The sequence below is a fragment of the Juglans microcarpa x Juglans regia genome, chromosome 5D (genome assembly GCF_004785595.1).
Source record: "Juglans microcarpa x Juglans regia isolate MS1-56 chromosome 5D, Jm3101_v1.0, whole genome shotgun sequence".
Classification (NCBI taxonomy): domain Eukaryota; kingdom Viridiplantae; phylum Streptophyta; class Magnoliopsida; order Fagales; family Juglandaceae; genus Juglans; species Juglans microcarpa x Juglans regia.
In genome coordinates, this window is record NC_054602.1 from 14247816 (window position 1) to 14268720 (window position 20905).

The 20905-nt window shown below is 37.0% G+C and overlaps 3 protein-coding genes across 3 annotated transcripts; 2 read left to right on the top strand and 1 right to left on the bottom strand.

The window, feature by feature from the left end:
* Positions 1 to 909: 909 nt before the first annotated feature.
* LOC121265353 (aquaporin NIP1-1-like) lies at positions 910 to 3255 on the bottom strand. The gene is made up of 5 exons (XM_041168945.1): positions 2735 to 3255; positions 2235 to 2459; positions 1615 to 1812; positions 1434 to 1495; positions 910 to 1306 (listed from the first exon to the last, which is right to left on the bottom strand). The coding sequence occupies exons 1-5, from the start codon at positions 2867 to 2869 to the stop codon at positions 1093 to 1095; spliced, it is 834 nt and encodes a 277-aa protein (XP_041024879.1). The 5' UTR covers positions 2870 to 3255; the 3' UTR covers positions 910 to 1092.
* A 7494-nt stretch (positions 3256 to 10749) lies between these two features.
* On the top strand, positions 10750 to 16940 carry LOC121265354. The gene is made up of 2 exons (XM_041168946.1): positions 10750 to 11664; positions 16163 to 16940. The coding sequence occupies exons 1-2, from the start codon at positions 11405 to 11407 to the stop codon at positions 16425 to 16427; spliced, it is 525 nt and encodes a 174-aa protein (XP_041024880.1). The 5' UTR covers positions 10750 to 11404; the 3' UTR covers positions 16428 to 16940.
* A 730-nt stretch (positions 16941 to 17670) lies between these two features.
* On the top strand, positions 17671 to 18817 carry LOC121265352 (carboxy-terminal domain RNA polymerase II polypeptide A small phosphatase 1). The gene has a single exon (XM_041168944.1). It carries the CDS (start codon positions 17762 to 17764, stop codon positions 18635 to 18637), a length of 876 nt encoding a protein of 291 aa, XP_041024878.1. The 5' UTR covers positions 17671 to 17761; the 3' UTR covers positions 18638 to 18817.
* The last annotated feature ends 2088 nt before the right edge of the window (positions 18818 to 20905 follow it).

A 20905-nucleotide genomic window follows, 5' to 3' on the forward strand; every position in this document is an offset into this window, starting at 1 on the left:
CAAAAAATCTCTAATGTCTAACACAAGGAATACTCAATCTATCCGTACGAATAAGACCCATAAGCCTCCCCGGACCACACTCCTTATAGAGACACCAATTTCTTCTTATAAAAAATCTAATAGGAGGAGTGAGATAACTTCTTATAAAGATTAGAATGAATTTGTTCCTAAGTCGTGTGTGACTTCTCAACCCACCCTCTCACGTGTGGGCCGGTATTTCCGTTCCTCTTGTCCCAAAAGCTTAATCTGATGAGAATGGGTAGATTTTATTATTTTATATCTTAACATTCTCTTTCACTTGTGGGCCAAACTTTCCTTCAATGAGTAAGCCTAATAAGTGGAACATTTAATTAAATGGAATAGAGTGTAGAGTCAAGATTCAAACTTAAGACCTCTGCTTGTCTCAACGATTAAGTCATGCGTGTGTAAGTATGAACTAATTCAAATTGTGAAACTGCGAATGGCTCATTAAATCAGTTATAGTTTGTTTGATGGTATCTACTACTCAAATAACTGTAGTAATTCTAAAGCTAATACGTGCAACCCCCGACTTTTAGAAGGGATGCATTTATTAGAAAAAAGGTCGACGTGGGCTTTGCCGTTGCTCTGATACTATATAGACACTCATTTCTTTTCATAAAAAACCTAATAGGCGGAGTGAGATAACTTCTTATAAAGATCAAGATGAATTTATTCTTAAACCGTGTGTGACTTCTCAACACTTCTCTCTAAAGAAATCCCAAGTCCCGCCATTAGCCCCATGTTTAGCTAAAATATGATATATCCACCACCATCTACATACATACATATACATACATATATATATATATATATATAATACATCTGAGCAATAAGCATTATTAGTACTGTCTGAAAAATTTACACGAATAATGAGTTGAGACTCTCAAATTTGAAATAGACTAACAAAGGAAACAAGCTTCATTTCTCATATTTAGTATATTTTGCTAACATACAAAAAGCACATGGGTTCCTTTGTGATCAGAACTTGTTCTCTCTCTCTCTCTCTCTCTCCATGCGCACACACACATATCTCTTTATTTTTTCTCCCATTCTTAAAGATAATCAGATAGATCAGCTGTTAAGTCTTGACCCTCGAAGGAAAGAGCCACTCTTGGTGATCTCACGTGGCGGCTTATCGGTGAACCGGATTAAATTGTAGACCCATGCACCCGATATGGCCCCAAGAATCGGTCCCACCACATATACCCATATCCCCTTGAATTGCCTATGCACTATTGCAGGCCCCAAGCTTCTTGCTGGGTTCATCGATGCTCCCGAAATCGGCCTGTCATACACGTACAATACATATACCATTTTCTTATCATGATTAGCATAACAAATATATATATATATATATATATATGATATATACGATCAATGCTAATTAATGAGATTGGATCAAAGTTATATACCCTGCAAACAACACGTTGAGTAGGACGGTAGAGCCAACAGCAAGGCCAGCAAGCTCTCCGATCTGCAGACACCCAACAATATATATTTAATCAAATGAATGTAGAAACCTAAGAATTCATCCGTAATTGTTTGGTAACTTCAATTTTACATGGGAAAATTGAGAGCTGAGGAATTACTTACAGCTCTGTTGTCGGTGGCTACACCGGATATGATGAACATGAGGTAGAATGTGATTATGAACTCAAGCACAAGAGATTGCATGTTCGACCCGGCCGGTATTGTTCCTGGAAACCGGTTCTCTTCCCCACTGAATATTAGCCTAAGGCTTCCGATTGCCAGTGTTGATCCCAGCACTTGCGCTATTACATAAAGTGGCACCTACAGAATATATACATGATATATAATTTGAAGAATTAAAGAAACGAAGGAAAAAATGGGTAGATCTGGCCGGTTTTTATGGCATTTTCTACAGAACATTACGGTGGCACGACCAAGAATATTGAGCCGGTTTCGATCTATTTGTAAAGATGTTTTGCAAAGTTGAAACCCCCATGAATTTACAGAATCATTTGATTGCTAATATATAACATTAATTGATGTTGTGGTTTTGAAAACAAAGACGTTGAAGATCATCAAATGGTGACTGATTCTCCGACGAAAAGTTGGTCATTATTTAAAAACTGCCAGAAGTGTTAAACAAATGGCCTTTTTCTTGCAGTGCACCCAATTATAGACCAAATTAGGTTTGTTAGCTTACCAATTTAGACCAAAGTATACGTAAATGGATGATGCAGTTATACCTGTTTCCATGGAAATCTCTTGCAGGTGGCAAAAGCAATGGTGACCGCAGGATTAAAGTGGGCACCGGAGATGTGGCCGACGGAGTAAACCAAAACCATCACAGCCAGTCCCCACACAATTGAAATTCCGGGCAAAGTCACCACCTTTTCATAATTCAAATTCACCACCACCGCTGCACAACCCGCAAATATCAAGAAGTACGTACCCATCACCTCGGCAATCAACTGTCATCCATAAGTTAAATTCCCATGTTAAATTATTTGCATACTTGGTACAAGAATATATAAGAATTCGCATATGCATGGTAGACCTGAGAATATAGACCCCGGCCCCCAAAAAAAACTGACTTCTGGCAGAGTGTGAGGTTTGTTCATCAAGTTAAGATACATATATGTATGCATGATCGATTAATATAACCAATGGTTGAGTTGATGGGAAAATATATGAGGAATTAATGGATCATCGAAAATATTGGTTGGAAGAAGATGGGGGGAGACACCTTCTGCAGGAAAGGTATGCAAAAGCATACTTCATTGTTGCTTTTGGAGGCAGAGGAGCTGTGATTATCAGCACCTTCTTGGACATTCAAAACATCCACAGCATGGTTTCCATTACTTGCCGAGTCTTGAGCCATCTTTTTTTACACCAAAAGAAGAATTATCTAAAGGGACGGAGAGTTGGGATCAGAGAGATTGCCCAGCTTTGGCTCTCAACCTCGAGGTGGGCAAGAAACCGGCTGAACAACTCCAATTAAATCTCTAGGTACCCAAAAGGTCCAGAGAGAGAGAGAGAGAGAGAGAGAGAGAGAGATACCGAGAGGGAATTCTTTAGATAACAAGGATCAGAGAATAAACGGTATGCGGGCTGCTATCCTTTGTGTCTTGCATTTTATGGTAGAAACTTCAGAAGACACCTGAAAATACGTTGTTTTGGGGTTTTGAAGTTTCCAACGAATAGAAAAGCATTGGAGGGTATCGATTCGAACAGGAGAAACGGAGGGATATGAATGCCAAGTCTGTAAATATACAGAAGGGCGGAATCTTATCTGTTTTCCTTTCCTAACAGCTGGAATATGATAAGTTACACCCAAAAAGTGGATCGATTAATTTTTTTTAAAAAAAATCTGTGTTTATTTATTTTTTAGTATTGTGTTATTTATTTTTTATATTTTTTAATAGACACAAAAAATATTTAAAAAGATAAAAAAAAAAATGCTTTTAACATTGATAGGTAGCCTCTTCGGTACTGATCATCGGTATACGTAGCATCGTTCTTCTTAATATCAATTTTTAGACTAGTTATTTTTATTTTTTTATATTAATATTTTTAAATATCTGTACATTTAAATAGAATGAAAAAAATGAGATACCAATTAGATAGAAATGCGGTCTAGCTTAAATCAGAAAAGGGGCAAAAGTTCGTCACTCTGTTCTCTCCCCCGGGCATTTCTTCTTCTGTCTGCTAAGGTTCTTCCATCTGCAAACTCTGGGTCGGATGATTTGGTTTAAAGATATGAGATCTGAGGGTTACCTTGCAATGACTTGACACGCATGTGTTGCAAAAGTAGTCTTTCTTCTTTGTTTTGGATAAGTACTGGGTTTAGTTTTGCCCTGGGTTTCTGGGGCTTCATTTGGGGTGTATAGTGAATGATGATATATTTACCAGGGAGCAGTTTTTTTAATGCATTATCGATGAAAATGCGGCCTAGAAAGCTATATCTGACCCATCTGGTATTATTGTGCTTCGCTGGAAGAAGTGAAAAGCTTCGTCAATGGCGTCTTTCTCTCTGTAAGCTTCTTTACGCCTCTCTGTCATCCATGAATCCAATTTCAGGAAAGAAAACTTTCGAGTCTTCGAGGAAAACAGAAAAGAAAGGTCAAACTTTTCAATATCTTCGAGATGAAGTACATCCAAGGAGATTATCTCCTGGTAGACTCTCAAGGCAAGTAAATACCAGAACAACTCCAAAGCTTCTTGCCAACTGCAATGCAAATAGCGGCATTTTGTCTGTGAGTTGGAGCCAATGCAATAGTGACACCCTCAAGATATGTCTCTGCAATTGCTTGCTATCCTTGTAGGTTATTGTACCCATATGGTGATGGCTGGTTATTGGGTGGGTTGGACCTGATCCTGATGATAGCTGGGGTTTTGTTGAAGCTTTTGTCAATCAAACCTTTTGACTTTGGGTTTTTTTTTTTAAAAAATTATTGTGCTTCGCTTGTATGCCCACCAATGTGAGTTGTAGATGGTACTGGTTGTTGTTTCCATTATCTTTCAAGATTTGGGAAGGGTATTGTTAATGCATAATTTCGCACAACAGGCTGGAACGGCGGAAAGAGCTATCTTCAGTCCAGGATGACGATTCGAGCGTTGATACAGTATTTTTTGCATTCCTTCATGGTAATAAATAATAAATAAATATAGATATAGAGATTTATGTAGTTCGACATAAAGTCTATATCTACGAGTTGATTGGGGGGCAAAATCTACTATGTTGAATGTTTGTACAACCTTTCATGTCCTCATTTATCTCTCAATACAATGGAAGAATTTGGAACCACTAAATGGAAGGGATAATTCTCGCTCAGATCTCAAGCAACTGCTAACTCTCGTCGACTCTCATGTCACCTCTTCCTTAGTGCGAGGTTTTTTCCCTTTTACATCCACTAGCGTGTTAAAAGGCCTCTTTTGGGCACGGGAGGTGAATGGCTCCCTCATGAATTGATAATCACTAACACGCGATCGATTCGGCATCACCAAGAACCAGTCAATGTTGACTCTAGTCAAATGAGCATCGGTCCAAACTTCTTATTAGTGTCCCTCGACCCAAGAGTAGACGTTCTTTAAACGAGCTTGTTCTCGATTAGATAGATTTAAAGAAAACTCCTTACCGTCTGGGAGCCATCCCCATATGGCTCGAACAGGAAACTCTTGTGGGCCGACTTTGCTGGCGAGAAATTCCCAACCATGGCCTGAAATAAAGAAGAGTCTTTTAAGCCAATCCTTAATACGAGGTACTTGGTACAGGAATGAAAGCTACATGGATGACCATCATGGCACCATACCTCGTGCATATAAAAAAAAAATTCTCTTGCAGTCAGGTTAGGGTAATCTTTGCCCTCAGTCCCCAAGACCAAACGCCAATTCTTCATGCATTAGGATGGGGATAGAAGGGGCCAGTGCGAGATAATCTAGAACATCTCGAATGGGGTAGCAGAGATGAAGCTGCAGTCTATTCAAGGACATGGAAAGATACAATGCAACCTTCTCAAGGTATCCCTTCGAGTCAACAACCCCATGGTGTACTCCTTAAATTTCCAAGACAACGGAGTCAGGCACTCCTTAGGAACTCCTTACTGCGTCTAGGTTCGACAAAGTACTGGTCGAAGACTAGTGGTATCCCTCGAAATATTGAGGGTTATTCTGACTAGAAGCCCCAGTATTTTTGGGAGATCCTTCGAGACATGATGAGTGCAAGTCTTGAGATGAGAAATGGGAGGTGTTTTTGGGTGCCATTAGTAGCAAAAATGAAATATGAAAAGGAAAAGTTAGGATTTTTCAAAAGGAATGCAAGGGCGGTAGAGTACGCTGAAAGGGACTGAAAAGCTGGGAGTCAGGACTTAAATAGGTGGGCAGTGTTGATTGGACAACTCCTAGTAAGAAGTGACAAGTGTCATCGAAAAGGAAATTTCGGAACAAATCTCGTGATCCCCTCTACATTATGAGGTGTAGAAACTGAATTGTCACACGTCGTTATCCTAGGAGTGAGAATGTGTACCGTCGTAGAAAACGGGTACGGGTCACTTAAGCTTTGTAAGGTAAAAAAGAAAATTCTCATCATACTTGTACGGTAAAAATTTACGGGATAATTGGAGTGAGAAATATTTTCCCAATCGGACTAGACCCGATTGGCCTCACGAAAGCCCATGAACCAAATACCATAAGCCCAACAAGAAGTAATGAGGGCCACGACAGACAACCCTGAGAAGATGCCTCTAGGATATTGAGTCTTATTAATGACATAACCATTGAGAGAATCTCGGGCTTTTTTAATAAGGATAGGTATTTGAGATATTTACCGATAACAATGTATGCTTATAAGGTTACAGCCTAACCGAAACCGGATATTCATCATACCCAAAATCATTGAAGCATATCATGCAGTTATACAATCCTTAATAATCAAGTATGCGCTTGTATATCTAGCACCAACTGATGATTTGGGATAATTCTCTATGACCATACTGAGTCCACACTTCACAATTCTCAACACTCAATTAGGCATCGAAGGTGCTGTCTACCCATCGAGCCCTTGCGTTTCTTGTGTTGCGGGCTGATTGAATACATTGGCAATGGTGTGAAACACGTCTTTAACGTGTATAATGAAAGAAAATTTTACTCAATAGCCCTAACCATCGTGTGAGATTTGGGGGAGGGGAGAATGGCAAATGAATGGCAAAGTATAAATGAAATTTGATTTTGTTAGTAGCTGTAAAAAAGTCAAAACACAGTTTAGAAAAGAAATCCAACTTCGCAGGTGCGAGTGTAGGGCTGCCAAGTAGAATTACTCTTTCCTAATAACTTAAAAATAAATAAATAAAAAGTTGTAGGTCGTGTTATTACTTAATTACTCTTTCTCTTGAGTCAAAAATATTATTAACTTTTTATTTTCAAGAAATATATGGTAAACCCAAATGTGATTCGAATTTAAGTTCTATTATTAACTCTTGATTTAATTAAATATTTTACGTATTGAGTTAATTTATTACACGGAATTTAATTTATGGCGTAAATTAAGGAGAAGTATTTGAATAAATATAGTTTAAATAATTTTTAGTTTTAATTAAATATTCGAGATAAGTATCTTTTAATTTGTCATGATAAAGATATGAAAAAGAACTCGATTATACATGCATTAATTCTGTGGTAGAGAGCTAGGTCAACGTGCTTGTGCATCTATCTGGCCTTGTCGTGTCTCTAATTATGAGCAACGTACTCTAAACCATTTTTTCATTGAATTTGACCCCATTTATACAAGTTTGTATTATTATTATTTTTATGTCATTGATTTACATATATATATATATATATATAGTGGAGAAATGATAACTTAATGGTCTTACATCCAAATTAGACGGTCTGGGATAATGAAAGTAGTGTCTTTTGTTCCTCATGACTTTGAAGTAGTCACCCACTCAAGACTACTAGCAATTCCACAACCACAAAGTGAAAGTTTCTTGACTACTTCAACCAATTAGGAAAAAACAGTACACCATATTTAATTAAGCAGAAATTAAAATCAAACCAAGTAATTGACGATGAATTCATGTGGATATATCCATTAATTTTCCACACGATCCACCAAAATTCAAGCAAAACCATTTTGGATGCCCAATTAATTAAATGCTGGACAATTAAGCAGCCTAGTCCATATTCATGATGGGTAGTTGGGCTCTACTATTGTTCATGTAATCGTACCTTTCACACACTTATATATATATATATATATATATATATATAAATGATAGTTACAAACGCGTGAATGTATAAATGTCGTGTAATCACTTTAAAAAATAAATAAATATGAGACTCATATGAAAAAAATTAATTTTTTAATAATAAATCTCACTCTTTTTCAAAATGACTGCATGACGCTTACGTACTTCACGACTGCATGTAACATTACTCATATATATATATATAATATTTAGATTAATATGGAAATTAAACCCTCTTGACCATTAATAATATAGTTACGAAAAATACATCAATCACTATTCACTTTTATATTTTATAATTATAATTTTTTTATAAAATGTAAGAGTATTTTTCATATAATATGAGGTGTAAGTGATAAATAGTAATTGATAAGAAATTTTTTTCTATAATTATATAGTAAGTGAATATTTTTTAAATATTTTTTTTTGTTCCCATGACCCGTGGAAATTAAGTTACTCAGAAAAACCTTTTTAATTTGGCCTAGACCCGTCCGTATCGTATGTGACACTTTACTATCTGGGAAAATTATTTTTCCCTTCTTTTTTCCCCCACTCTTTTTGTTTTTAGCTACCGTCCAATAATTACTAATATCTATTGGGTTTGTCGTCTAGTATAAATTTATTTTTATTTATAATTTTTTAATATTTTTAAAAAATAAAAAATATATATCAATATATTAAAAATTATTTTTTAATCATTAAATATAAAAAATAAAATAAAATATATAAATAGTCAAAATAAAGCATAAACTCAAGCGACGTATTAATATTTCACTGTTGTTTTATTATGTTTTCTTTTCTGTTTATCGACCCCGTCTCCTACTTCATTTTAGTTAGTCTAGAATATATATATATATATATATATATTTCTTAATGTAAAGTTAGATCAAGTTGCACGTAATTGTAAACGTTGACTTCACAGCCTGTAATAATCAAATGATTATTTGCTACTTTTAGACTGATTTATATATTAGTTGCTCCAAGAATTGCAAAATAGCGTCCCTCTTCTTTTCAAAATGTATATTTCCAAATTGACACATACGCTTCACATTTAATTATGAAAAAATTATATTCATCATCTTTACGTTACACATTATATATAATTATTTTATTTTTTATTTTTTTTTATCAAATGCGTGGTTGATAGATGATGAGCAAAAGAAATCAATTAGTTTAAAAAGAATAAAAAATAAATTAAATTAAATAATAATAAATATAGTGTGTAGGGATGATGAGTAATAAAATTCTTAGTAGAATAGTTCAGTCTACTGTCTAGCGAACACGTCCTCAATATTACCCATTTGACAAGATTTGCTTTGCAATAAATAGTGTTTAAAATTAAATTATCTTGCAAAACTAAAGTTTGCCATGTAGATAATTTGGAGGTCCACATACAAGTATAAGTACTTATGCATTAAAATATATATATAATGTAAATCCGCTCTTAGGCTAACAATTAATATATATATATATGCTCTCATCGTTTGGTTTTAGCATTAATCTTATTGTATGTGTTTAATTGTCTCGTTTCACTAGGCCCTGTTTGAATTCGAAAAGTGTTTCATCTCATCTCATCTTATCATCACAATTTTCTCAAATTTTCACATAAAATATAATAAACAATTCAACTTTTCAAATCTCAAAACAATAATAATATTAAAAAATAATATTCTAATAATATTTTTTTCAACTTTAATCTCTTATTTAAAACTATCACATCTCATCTCCGACTCCAAACCAACCTATTAAATGTTATTTCCAAAGTTTAAGCTTTATATTGTAACATCAATAAAATATAAACAACCAGCATTAATAGGATTTGACATGAAATTGCTTTAGTTTATTAGCTACATGAATGGATTGGGATTCTATACATCTCTCTAAGGATGAATAATTCCAAATGCATGGAGTTATTAGAATGTTAAGGATCATTAACTTTGGGTTCTTTATCTTTCATCAATAAATAAATACATAAATAAATATTGTAACTTAGTTCCTTGATAGATGGAGTCAACTCATTTAAAGGAAATCTAAAATTCTGGAGCTAAGATTTTCAAGCGTTATGGACAAAAATTTAGTCCCATGTTGATCAAATACAAAATAGACAAATGTTTTATATAGAATTATTTAGTCCAAGAGAGGAGAGCTGCATGCGTCGTCTCAAGGCAAAACTGCTCTAAATTTATTTAGAAAAAACATTATTGAAAAATATTTAAGTGTTTTTCATATATATTATAAAAACTAAATTAAATAGAAAACTAGGCTGCATTTCAAATCGAAATTATAAATTATAAATCCAAATTTATAATAAAGTGTATAAAAAATATGTAAAAGTGACTGCACATAAAATTTTTGTTTAAGTTCTTCTATATTATGACACTGTTTTGAATGGTGTTTCCTTTGTTAGATCATCCTCAATGGCTAATCCATTGAGTATTTAATTATTATAGAGCAAAATATGCTCACAATGGATTAGCTAAGAATTTAGCTACAATGATTTTTAAAAATTTTTCTAAATTTAAAAGTTACTATACATACATCAAATACATATTTTATTAATTATTTCTCTCTCCCTTTCTTTCTATCACATATTTTATCATAATTAGTATATGAATTTGAGTTAGTGATATATTAATTTAATAAAAATATGATTATTAATTAATATATAATAGATAGAATAGTAAAATATGATAAAATAAAATTAAAATTAAAATTTTTTGAAATTATTAATTATTCATTACTATATAATGAATAAATGGATAATCTAATATGGAGATTTGATGTGAATAATTAAAATTAAATTTATCTTATATTATTTTATTGTTATATAATAAAAAAATAATTATTTCAATATAAAAATTTATTTGAATAGAATAATCAAAAATTAAATTTTTCTTAATGAAAAATGTCATTTCACTCTGAGTAATCCACTGAGAGTACTCGGCTCGGCGTTGCCTTATTGTGAACTTCGCGCCTTGCCACAGCCTTGCCCTTCTTTTTTAATTTCTTTATTTTCATTTTTTTTTTAAATTTTCGGCCGTTAGCTCTTCAATCCTAGTCTCTCGTCTTTAGCGCTCTCAGACTCACTCTCACTCACTCACTCACTCTCACTCTCACTCTCTCTACTCGGATTTGATCTGTGTTCGGCCTCCCTTCTTGGACCGGATCATCTGAGCTTCAACTTTCCCTCCGTCTTAGGTATGTGTGCTGAACAATGGTACTCCAAATTTTACTAGGAATTTGTTTGATTAGGGTTCGATCGTCCACTAAATTTTCGTATTCCTGATAAAGTTGGAGCATTTCTGACATTATTTCGGGTTTCGATCAAAACTCAAGCCTTTATGCTCGTCTGCCCTAAATGGTTCACTGATTGAATTGAAGACTTCCTTTCTTTGAGTTTGCTCAAGAACAACAATTAAATATTTGAATTTGGAAATTCCGAGAATTTTTCAAATCAAGAGTTTGATTGAAATTTAGGGAAATTAGTCCGTAGTCTTGAAATTCCGAAGGATGTAGGCTTTAGTCTCTTCAAGAATCCCTATCCCCATGCTTGTCTGCTATTAATGGGCCCAACTGAATTAAAAGGGTTTTCCTCCTTTTTACGGTTTTCAATGGGAACTTCTGAAAGGTTTTCAGATCAAGGGTTGGATTAAATCAAGGCTGATACAAGCATGGAAGAGGACTTTCGAAAGCCTCCTCTCACTTACAGTGCCGACGAGATTGAAGCCTGTCAAATCCTGCTCCAACTTCCTGTTTTAGTCTGTGAATCAGTTTCTCGCCTCAATTGTTTCGGATTCAATTGGGGCTTTAAGAGGAGGAGATCAAACCCACTTCCAAACTCTATCAAAGACAAGGTTAGGGATCCTGCAACCCAGGTTTCTTCCTCTCCCGGTGAATTCCATGAGAACTTGAAAAGGAAGAGGGAGTATAGGTATTAGAGGAGAATCCGCTTCCCCTGATTGTGACCAAGAAGATAGTTGATTCTCCATGATTCTAGCTCCTATCACTAATTCACCTTAATTATAGGAGATTGCCGTTTATTGTATATATTTAAATTATTTCCTTGTTTATAGTTATTTCCTTGTTTATAGTTGTACAGTTTTATTGTATAAATAAAGATCACCTCATAGCATTTACGCTTGAGGCATTTCCTTTACATGGTATCAGCCAGTCGGTCAAATCCTTGCCGAGATCTTTTTTTTTTTCAAGCTTTCATGGCTGATCCTTTCACCAACTAGCTTCCGCTCAATACGATGGTTCACATGGTGACCATCAAACTCACTCCCACAAATTACCTCTTGTGGCATCGTCAATTTATTCCTTTACTGGAAAGTCAGGATTTAATGGGTTATCTGGATGGGTCTTCTCCGGCACCTTCTGCTCAGATTCTCCAGGGTACTGATCTGGTTCCGAATCCTGCTTACAAGAAATGGCACGCACAAGATCGGCTAATACTCGGTCTTCTTTATGCCTCTCTCACTGAGTAATGTATGGCTGAAGTTGTGGATTGCTCTACTGCTCGTGATGCTTGGCTAGCTCTTGAAGCCTCTTTTTCACACAGTTCTAAGACTCGGGAGATTCAATTGATCGACGAACTCCAGCTGATGCAACGAGGCTCTCGTGGTGTTGCTGAATATGCTCGTTCTTTTCGTTCTTTGTGTGATCAGCTTAGTGCTATTGGCAAACCCATTGATGACACGGATAAGGTACATTGGTTTCTTCGTGGTCTTGGATCTGATTACAAAATTTTTTCTACCTCAATGTTGTCACAGTTGCCGCTGCCTTCGTTCGCCAACTTGGTACCGAAAGCCCTCAGCCATGAGCTTTTCTCTCGGTCCCTTCATGTGACTCATTCTCACAGTCGGCTCTTGTTGCCCAACGAGGTTCTTCTTCTTCGAGTGCTTCTTCTGGTCGCCCAAATCCTGCCTTCTCTTCGTCCGCTTTTGGAAAATTTTCCAAGACTCCGGGCATTACCTGTCAGTGGTGTGGTAAAGAGAGGCACACTGCCAAGAAATGTCATAAACTTGGCAAGTTACTGAAGAAAGCCAAGGCAGATGGTTTGATTGAAGCCTTTGCTGCTACTTCGGTTGATGAACCAACTGATTCCGAGTGGTATACGGATACTGGGGCTACTTCGCATATGACGAATGATGTTGATGCTCTTGATAATTCCGTTCCTTATACTGGTAATCAGCGGGTGTATGTTGGTAACGGTACTTCCATGCCTATTTCTCGCATCGGTTCAATTTCATCCACTGTTGCTTCTCATCCTTTACCTTTGTCTGATGTTCTCCTTGTGCCTAGTCTTACTAAAAATCTCTTGTCAATTAGCAAGCTTACTTGTGAGAACAATTTTTCCATCACTTTTTCTTCTTCTGGTTTTACCATACAGGATCTAGCAACAAGAACGGTGGTGGGAGTCGGGCGATGTGAGAAAGGGCTCTATGTTCTTGACCGTGGCCATGCAAGTTTTTTATCTAGTCTTTCTAAATGTAACACTCGTGCTTCATCTATCACTTGGCATGCACGACTAGGACATCCATCTTTTCGCATTGTTTCTTCTTTAAATAAGCATGGTGCTATTACCCTTTCTCATAAGAGTATAATTGATTCTAAACCTTGTTTTGGTTGTCAATTGGGCAAAAGTCATCGTTTACCTTTCTCCAATTTAGATCAACGTTGTGCCTCTTTATTTGAAAGGATACATTGCGATTTATGGGGTCCCTCACCAGTTTCTTCTCCTTCTAGATATAAGTACTATTGTGTTTTGATAAATGATTTTTCCCGCTTTAGTTGGTTTTATCCTTTAAAGCTTAAGTCAAATTTTTTTGACATATTTGTTTAGTTTAATAAGTATGTCCAAATTCAATTTGACTGTAAAATCAAATCTTTTCAATGCGACGGTGGTACTGAATTTACTAATCATCGTTTTACCTCCTTTCTTCGTGAGAATGGTATAATTCAGCGTATCGCTTGTCCTTATACACCAAATCAGAATGGTATCGCCGAGAGAAAGCATCGCCACATTACTGAAACTGGTCTCACCCTCATGTTTCATTCTCATGTACCTTTATGTTTATGGGTTGAATCTTTTTCCACGGCTTGTTATCTCATTAATCGCCTCCCATCACCGGTTCTTCATGGTAAGTGCCTTCACGAAATTTTATATGGTTATGCTCCTCCTTATTCCTTGTTACGTACATTTGGCTGCCTTTGTTTTCCTTTTCTACGTGATTATGTGCCTAACAAATTATCTCCAAGGTCCCTTCCTTGTGTTTTTATTGGCTATAGTCATCTTCACAAAGGTTTTCGTTGCTTGGATAAGAAAACTAACCAGGTCTATATTTCTCGCCATGTCCAGTTTTTTGAAGATTATTTTCCTTATGCTTCCAGCTCGACTCTTCCTCCTTTGGATGGTGTTGATTATGTCACTTTTAATGACCCTTCTAACAGTTTTCTTTCTAGTGATACTTCCTCCTCAGGTGTGACTTCAACTCATCGCCCGGCCCCCACCTTGTGTGTTCCTTGTGTTGATTCACGTATTCCTTCACCGCCTCCTGAAGATTCTTCTCAGCCTTCATCGCCGACGATAGCATTGGAAGTCATACCTCCTGTTCCTTCTTCCTCTAGTCAATTGCCGACCGCTACTCACCCTATGGTTACTCGTGCTAAGAACGGTATTGTTAAACCTTGCACTCTTCATTCGTTATATGCTTTGTCTGCTCCACCGTGGTTTCAGGTACATCTTGCTGTCAAAGAGCCTCGTGGATTTAAGTCAGCTGTCAAGCATCCCGAATGGCTTTCCGCCATGGATGATGAAATTGCTGCTCTCAAGCACAATAACACATGGCGTTTGGTTCCACGTCCGAGTGATCATAATGTTGTGGGCTGTCGGTGGATCTTTAAGACGAAGCTTCGAGTAGATGGTTCTATAGAACGTCACAAAGCTCGTCTTGTGGCCCAAGGTTTTTCTCAGAAACATGGCATTGATTTCAATGAAACATTCAGTCCAGTTGTTCAGCCTGCCACTGTTCAAATTATTTTGTCCCTTGCTGGTATGCATGGTTGGTCACTTCATCAGCTTGACGTTAAAAATGCTTTTCTGTATGGTTTTCTTACAGAGGAAGTTTACATGGAACAACCTCCGGGATACACTGATCCCCAATTCCTTTCTCATGTTTGTCGCTTACAACGTGCTCTTTATGGTCTGAAACAGGCCCCAAGGGCATGGTTCCAGCTTTTCAGTCAGTTTTTGCTTGGACTTGGTTTTATTACGAGTCGTGCCGATTCCTCACTTTTTGTGTATCATGGTCCTCATGGTGTCATTTATCTTCTCTTATATGTCGATGATATGGTTATTGCTGGCAATAATCAGTCTATGCTTCGTACACTCATCGATCGATTGACACAAGAATTTTCAATGAAGGATCTTGGTGATTGCAAACCTATTTCCACTCCTTTTCTGGTGGGATCTCATCTAACTGAATCTGGAACTGCTCATTCTGATGCTAATCAGTTTCGGTCACTTGCAGGAGCTTTGCAATATTTGACTCTTACCTGCCTTGATTTATCTTACAGTGTTAACTCTATATGTCAATATATACATGCTCCTATTACTGATCACTTTCGTGCCTTGAAGCGTATTTTACGATATGTTAAGGGCACCTATCATTATGGCTTGCAACTCTCGCGAGATTCTTCTTTGACTTTGCTTGGTTATTCTGATGCAGATTGGGCCGGATGCCTTATTACCCGGCGCTCTACAACAGGTTATGCTGTTTACTTTGGTCGAAGTCTCATCTCGTGGTGTTCAAAAAAGCAAACTACTGTTGCTCGCTCAAGTGCTGAAGCTGAATACCGTGCTCTAGCCTCTGTTGCTGCTGAACTTTCCTGGACACTTCAGCTTCTTCGCGAGCTTCATATCACACTCCCCTCTCCTCCGAGATTATTATGCGATAACAAAAGTGCCATCTTTATTGCATCAAACCCGGTCACCAAGTCTCGCTCCAAACACATTGACATTGATTATCATTTTGTTCAGGAACTTGTAGCTCGACGGGTCCTCAGTCTTGGGTTTGTCCCCTCTCATCTTCAATTGGCCGATGTTTTCACTAAAGGGGTGCCGAACTTACAGTTTCTGTTGGATTGTGGCAAGTTGTGTGCTTTTCCCATCTCACCCACGCCAACTTTGAGGGGGGATATTAGAGGAGAATCTGCTTCCCTTGATTGTGACCAAGAAGATAGTTGATTCTCCATGATTCTGGCTCCTATCACTAATTCACCTTAATTATAGGAGATTGCCGTTTATTGTATATATTTAAATTATTTCCTTGTTTATAGTTATTTCCTTGTTTATAGTTGTACAGTTTTATTGTATAAATAAAGATCACCTCATAGCATTTACGCTTGTGGCATTTCCTTTACAATAAGGATGTGAAGCATGAATCTGGAAGGATGAAGCTGGACTTGGGATTGAAAGCAATGAAGCAAGATAATCACATCAGTCCACTCGGAATTCACAACATCCCTTTTGACTTATTGGCCCTAGAGTTCGATCTGAATGAGGCTAATCGGATTCTGGATAAGACCATGGCTGCTCAAGCAGGAAGGACAAGGATTAAGATATGCAGGGCCAAGAACTCTTCTGCTGACAGTAGACAATGCAACCCAATACTAACATTAGATGCTCGATGATTCGTACATTCATCTGTAGCTTTTGTTTTCTTTCTTTTCTTCTTCCTATTCATCTATCTGTACATGGGCCCTGCAATCCAGCTTTGTTCCTCAACCAGTCGATTCCATAAGAAGCTCAGGATTTGTCAAGGAACAGATCATTTACCAGATAGGGGTTGTGAATGATGGTTCTGAAGAAATGGAGGCTTCCAACTTTGGGTTGAAAGCAAGGAAACAAGATAATCACGTGGGATTTATTCCTAGTTCTTGATCAGACTTCTTTGTGTTGAAAACGATGCTAACATTCCATTTGGGTGGCGCAAGAGTTGGATCTGAACGAGCAAGATATTTAGGGCCAAGAACTTAATGGCTTGATGGTTCTAATGCTCATTCATTTTTGGCTTTTCTTTTTTACCTTCCTTTTCTTTTCTATTTTTTGGCCTCTCTAGACGATTATTTGCGTTGTAAAAGTGTGTTGAGAATCGAGATTAATACAATGTTACAAAGCTCCACAGACCAAGATGCTTTAATTTATTCATATTTTGTACCCTTTTTTATTTTTATTTTTTATTTTACTTAATAGTTAAGGAAGTATTTTTTAATAATTTAATGATTTTTTATTTTTATTTTTTAAAAGTACTTAAAAGAGTTTGAAAAATTATTGAAGAAAAATGAAAGAAAAAAGAAAAAAAAAATTTACATAGTTACCAAATTTCATTCAAGAAAGTATGACAAGAGTGAAGCAACCAATTTATATGTTGAAACCATTTATTATTATTGTTTTTTTTTATAAAAATGATAGTTGTAATTGTGAGTATGCAAACATCGTGCAATCATTTTGAAAAAAATAAATAAATATGAGCACCCATATGAGTAATGATCACTAAAAATAGAGTATTGATACATACAAACACATTTTCATAATAATGTTGTAAGATAAGAGTATTTTTGTAAATTAATGTTACTTTTATAAAATATTTTATAAAATTATCCCTCATTTAATACATTGTTATGAAATATATTGTAAAAAATAGTGTATAAATCATTTTCCAAAAATATAATACCGACGTTCGTTAAAGAAAATTAGGAAGAGAAGCAAGATCTCTCTAATTAAAGAACAATAACAATATTTCTTCTTTTTAACGTGGAAACATTACACGTAGCCAGTGCTAAAACAACCAAACCAGCACAATTCCAAGTACACAACCTGACAACCACTCTAGCTTCGGTTCCGAACCAACACTCATGACCGTTGCACCCAACCCAAATTTAAATCCTCTTCCAACCCCAAATTTTCGCTACTCGTAAGAACTAAGAACCACCAACCTCTCTCTCTCTCTCCGAACAGCGCAGAAATGGTGTCCAAGATCTCCAAGAGGACTCCAACAAAGTCCATCAAAGACTGCCGTAGCAGCAGCCAGAAGCGCCGCCGCCACCGTCGTAAATCCCCTGCTAAGAACGCCGCCGTTGCAGCCTCATCCTTCGTCATCGCATCTATCAATAAGTCTCTCTTAACCTGCCACCGCCGCCTCATCCAGCTCTTCTCCAAGTTGGCCCGCATCAGCACCCCGAACCGGTCCCATGAGGGCTACAAGATCCTCACGAAAATTCCCCAACCCGAAAACACTGTCTGCAGATCGCTCGTGTTCGACAACGACAACCCAGCGCACCTCCCTCTGTTGTTATCGCCGAAGAGGACGGTGCTTCTCGACCTGGACGAGACACTCATCCACTCCAAAACCGACCCACCACCGGACCGGTTCGACTTCATGGTGAGGCCCAGGATCGACGGCGAAGTCGTGAACTTTTACGTACTGAAGCGCCCGGGCGTCGACGAACTACTGGCGGCTCTGGGGAAGAGATTCGAGGTCGTTGTATTCACGGCCGGGTTGAGAGAGTACGCGTCGCTCGTGCTCGACCGGCTCGACCAAGACGCCGTGATCTCCCACCGGCTGTACCGGGATTCGTGCAAGCAGGTGGACGGGAAGTTCGTAAAGGACTTATCGGGGTTAGGGAGGGACCTGAGCCGGGTGGTGATCGTGGACGACAACCCGAATGCGTACGTGTTTCAGCCGGAGAATGCGATTCCGATTCGACCCTTCACGGACGATCTTGGGGACACGGAGTTGGGGAAGTTGACAGAGTTCTTTGAGGGCTCTGATGTCTTTGAGGATATGAGGGATGCTGTGAAGCATTACGTGACGGCTAATCATACACACTGTAATATTTAAATTTTGCATGTTAGAGAATTTATATAATTTCTTCTGAGTTTTTTTTTCTTTTTTGGTTTTTCCTTTGTATGATTAATTCACCTCTATGTAAGTTGATGAAGGCCCACTGATTTACCTGTTCATGTAGAATGTGAGATTGAGATGAAATGACAGCGAGTATATTTAACTTGCATATTTCTCGAGTGATGCACGTCTCAAGAGTCAGATAATTATATAGTTCTGTTTTCTTCATTCACTTGCCTCTTGTTCCATGCATTTCAAAATCGAGAAACTTCCGTCGTTGTCATTGCCAGTGCCATCCGAGGACAATGAGCTTATCTGAATTTACAAAATATCATAAAACTATAGGTTATTTGTTAGTGAATGGAGATAGATAATCTGGAGGATCTCATTGTTAGAAGGGGAAGTTAAAAGAAAGGGTCTGCGGATTATGAAGGGGAAGTTGGAAGAAGGGATTCTTTTGGTTAGACAAACTGGAATGGATGATTTCATGTTGAGTTTAGTTTTTGATAACTCTTGCGTGTTCTCTCTCCTTCTTTTTAATACGCAGCTCTAACAAGATAATGAATGCCTGATCAAAGCATTGCAGGATTAAGAATGGCAAAAAGGTTCAAAGCTCATCAAAGTATAAAATTTAGAATGTTGAATCAGAAAACATATCCCAGGAAACGGGCTACAATTAGCTTCATGGCATAGAACTAGGGGGCCTCCAGAGAAGGCAGTTTAAGCTCAACATTAATTTCCTTAAGAAATCGGATGGCAGCTGCATGAAGACTCGTCGAACAGATTCAGTTGAGTTCTTAAAAGGAAATGGTACTGATGAATCACAGGGACAATGTAATGTAGAAAGCAGCAGACTGGTAGGATGGTTCAGGAATGAAACGTAACTGAGGAAAGTTTTTAAAGGTCTTAAATTCTGGGCAGGATCTTAAATTCTAAATGGTCTGTTTGGTTTCTGGAATACCATACTCTACTAGAGCATCCGCAAGTACATAATGCATTAGAAATTGATACTTACCATCAGCATGAATTTATAGGGTGGTTGTATTTAGGTTGTCGACAGCATTGCTAGACACAGATGAGAAATGTATAAGCTATAACAACTATAATAATGGAGAAAACGTCACAGAGAAAGGCAGTATGGCATCGATTGAGCCATCCTAGTTCACTTTCCCCCTACTTTTGTGGTACATATAGCCCTTGCCCCTTGGTTTGGGTGGCCCAACCCTGCAGATAAAAGCTAGCTGGAGAAATAGAACTGGATATTCTTATTTTATCGTTATATTTGTTTCTTCCTCCACCTCGTTCCATGCAGTAGTCACAAACCAAATCTAGTGGTTTTCTCCACACATTACATCTTATTAGAAATCAAAGTGATACTGCGGCTAATGGGTAAGTAATAGCCGTTGGGCAAAGCAAAACATAGGCTGATCATAAAAACAATACAACATAATGCCACCAAAAACAAAAAAAGATATGTGACCATGAACCATGAAGTAACACAACAGCCAGAGAATTATCACCCAAGACTCATGCATGTGAAATATCTGCTTCTTTTCAAACAAGCATCTATCCAAGTCCAAGTTACGTGTATTATCTCGATTTTGCAAGTACAAAACTCTAACCAGTGTTTTTGGTTTTTATTCAAGCGAAGTCGAACTCATGTCAAGATACAGGATGAATATACTCACCTCATCAATGCTATGGCATATGTGACTTGCTAAGCAAAAGTTCTGAGATGGCATAATACTGCTAGGTTTGAATACAATAAACACCTCATCTTATCTCATCTCATCATTACAATTTTTTCAAATTTCCACAAAAAATATAATATACAATTCAACTTATCAAATACCAAAACAATAATAATATTCAAAAATAATATTCTTTTTTTTTATAAGTAATATTCAAAAATAATATTCTAATAATATTTTCTTCAATTTTTAACTTTCATCTAAAATCATCTCATCTCATTTCACTATAAAAACCCCACCGCTAAAAATGTTATGGTCCAGATCTTGATTTTAGTCTATCTTTTTATATGAAGTCACTTGGGTTGGATTTGGTCTAACACACTACACCAGAACCAGCCTATTGATCTGACGGGCTTTGGCTTCCAAAAACCCGAAACCACAAAGTGCCACCAGACTGTCACTGACTGAAGATGCATTGGTGCTATCGGATTTTCAGTCAAAGATCCAACTCCCCTTTTTTTTCTTAGATATCTGAATCGTCTCTTAAAATTGCCTTTTAAGAAAAACTTTGTAT

What these genes read in the sequence shown, in the direction of transcription:
- LOC121265353 (XM_041168945.1), bottom strand. Translation starts at nt 2,869, where the DNA reads ATGGCTCAAGACTCGGCAAGTAATGGAAACCATGCTGTGGATGTTTTG. An exon ending in GCATACCTTTCCTGCAGAAG is followed by an intron (nt 2,460 to 2,734) that starts GTGTCTCCCCCC and finishes TATGGATGACAG; the next exon opens with TTGATTGCCGAGGTGATGGG. An exon ending in AGAGATTTCCATGGAAACAG is followed by an intron (nt 1,813 to 2,234) that starts GTATAACTGCAT and finishes TATATTCTGTAG; the next exon opens with GTGCCACTTTATGTAATAGC.
- LOC121265354 (XM_041168946.1), top strand. Translation starts at nt 11,405, where the DNA reads ATGGAAGAGGACTTTCGAAAGCCTCCTCTCACTTACAGTGCCGACGAG. An exon ending in AAAAGGAAGAGGGAGTATAG is followed by an intron (nt 11,665 to 16,162) that starts GTATTAGAGGAG and finishes CCTTTACAATAA; the next exon opens with GGATGTGAAGCATGAATCTG.
- LOC121265352 (XM_041168944.1), top strand. Translation starts at nt 17,762, where the DNA reads ATGGTGTCCAAGATCTCCAAGAGGACTCCAACAAAGTCCATCAAAGAC.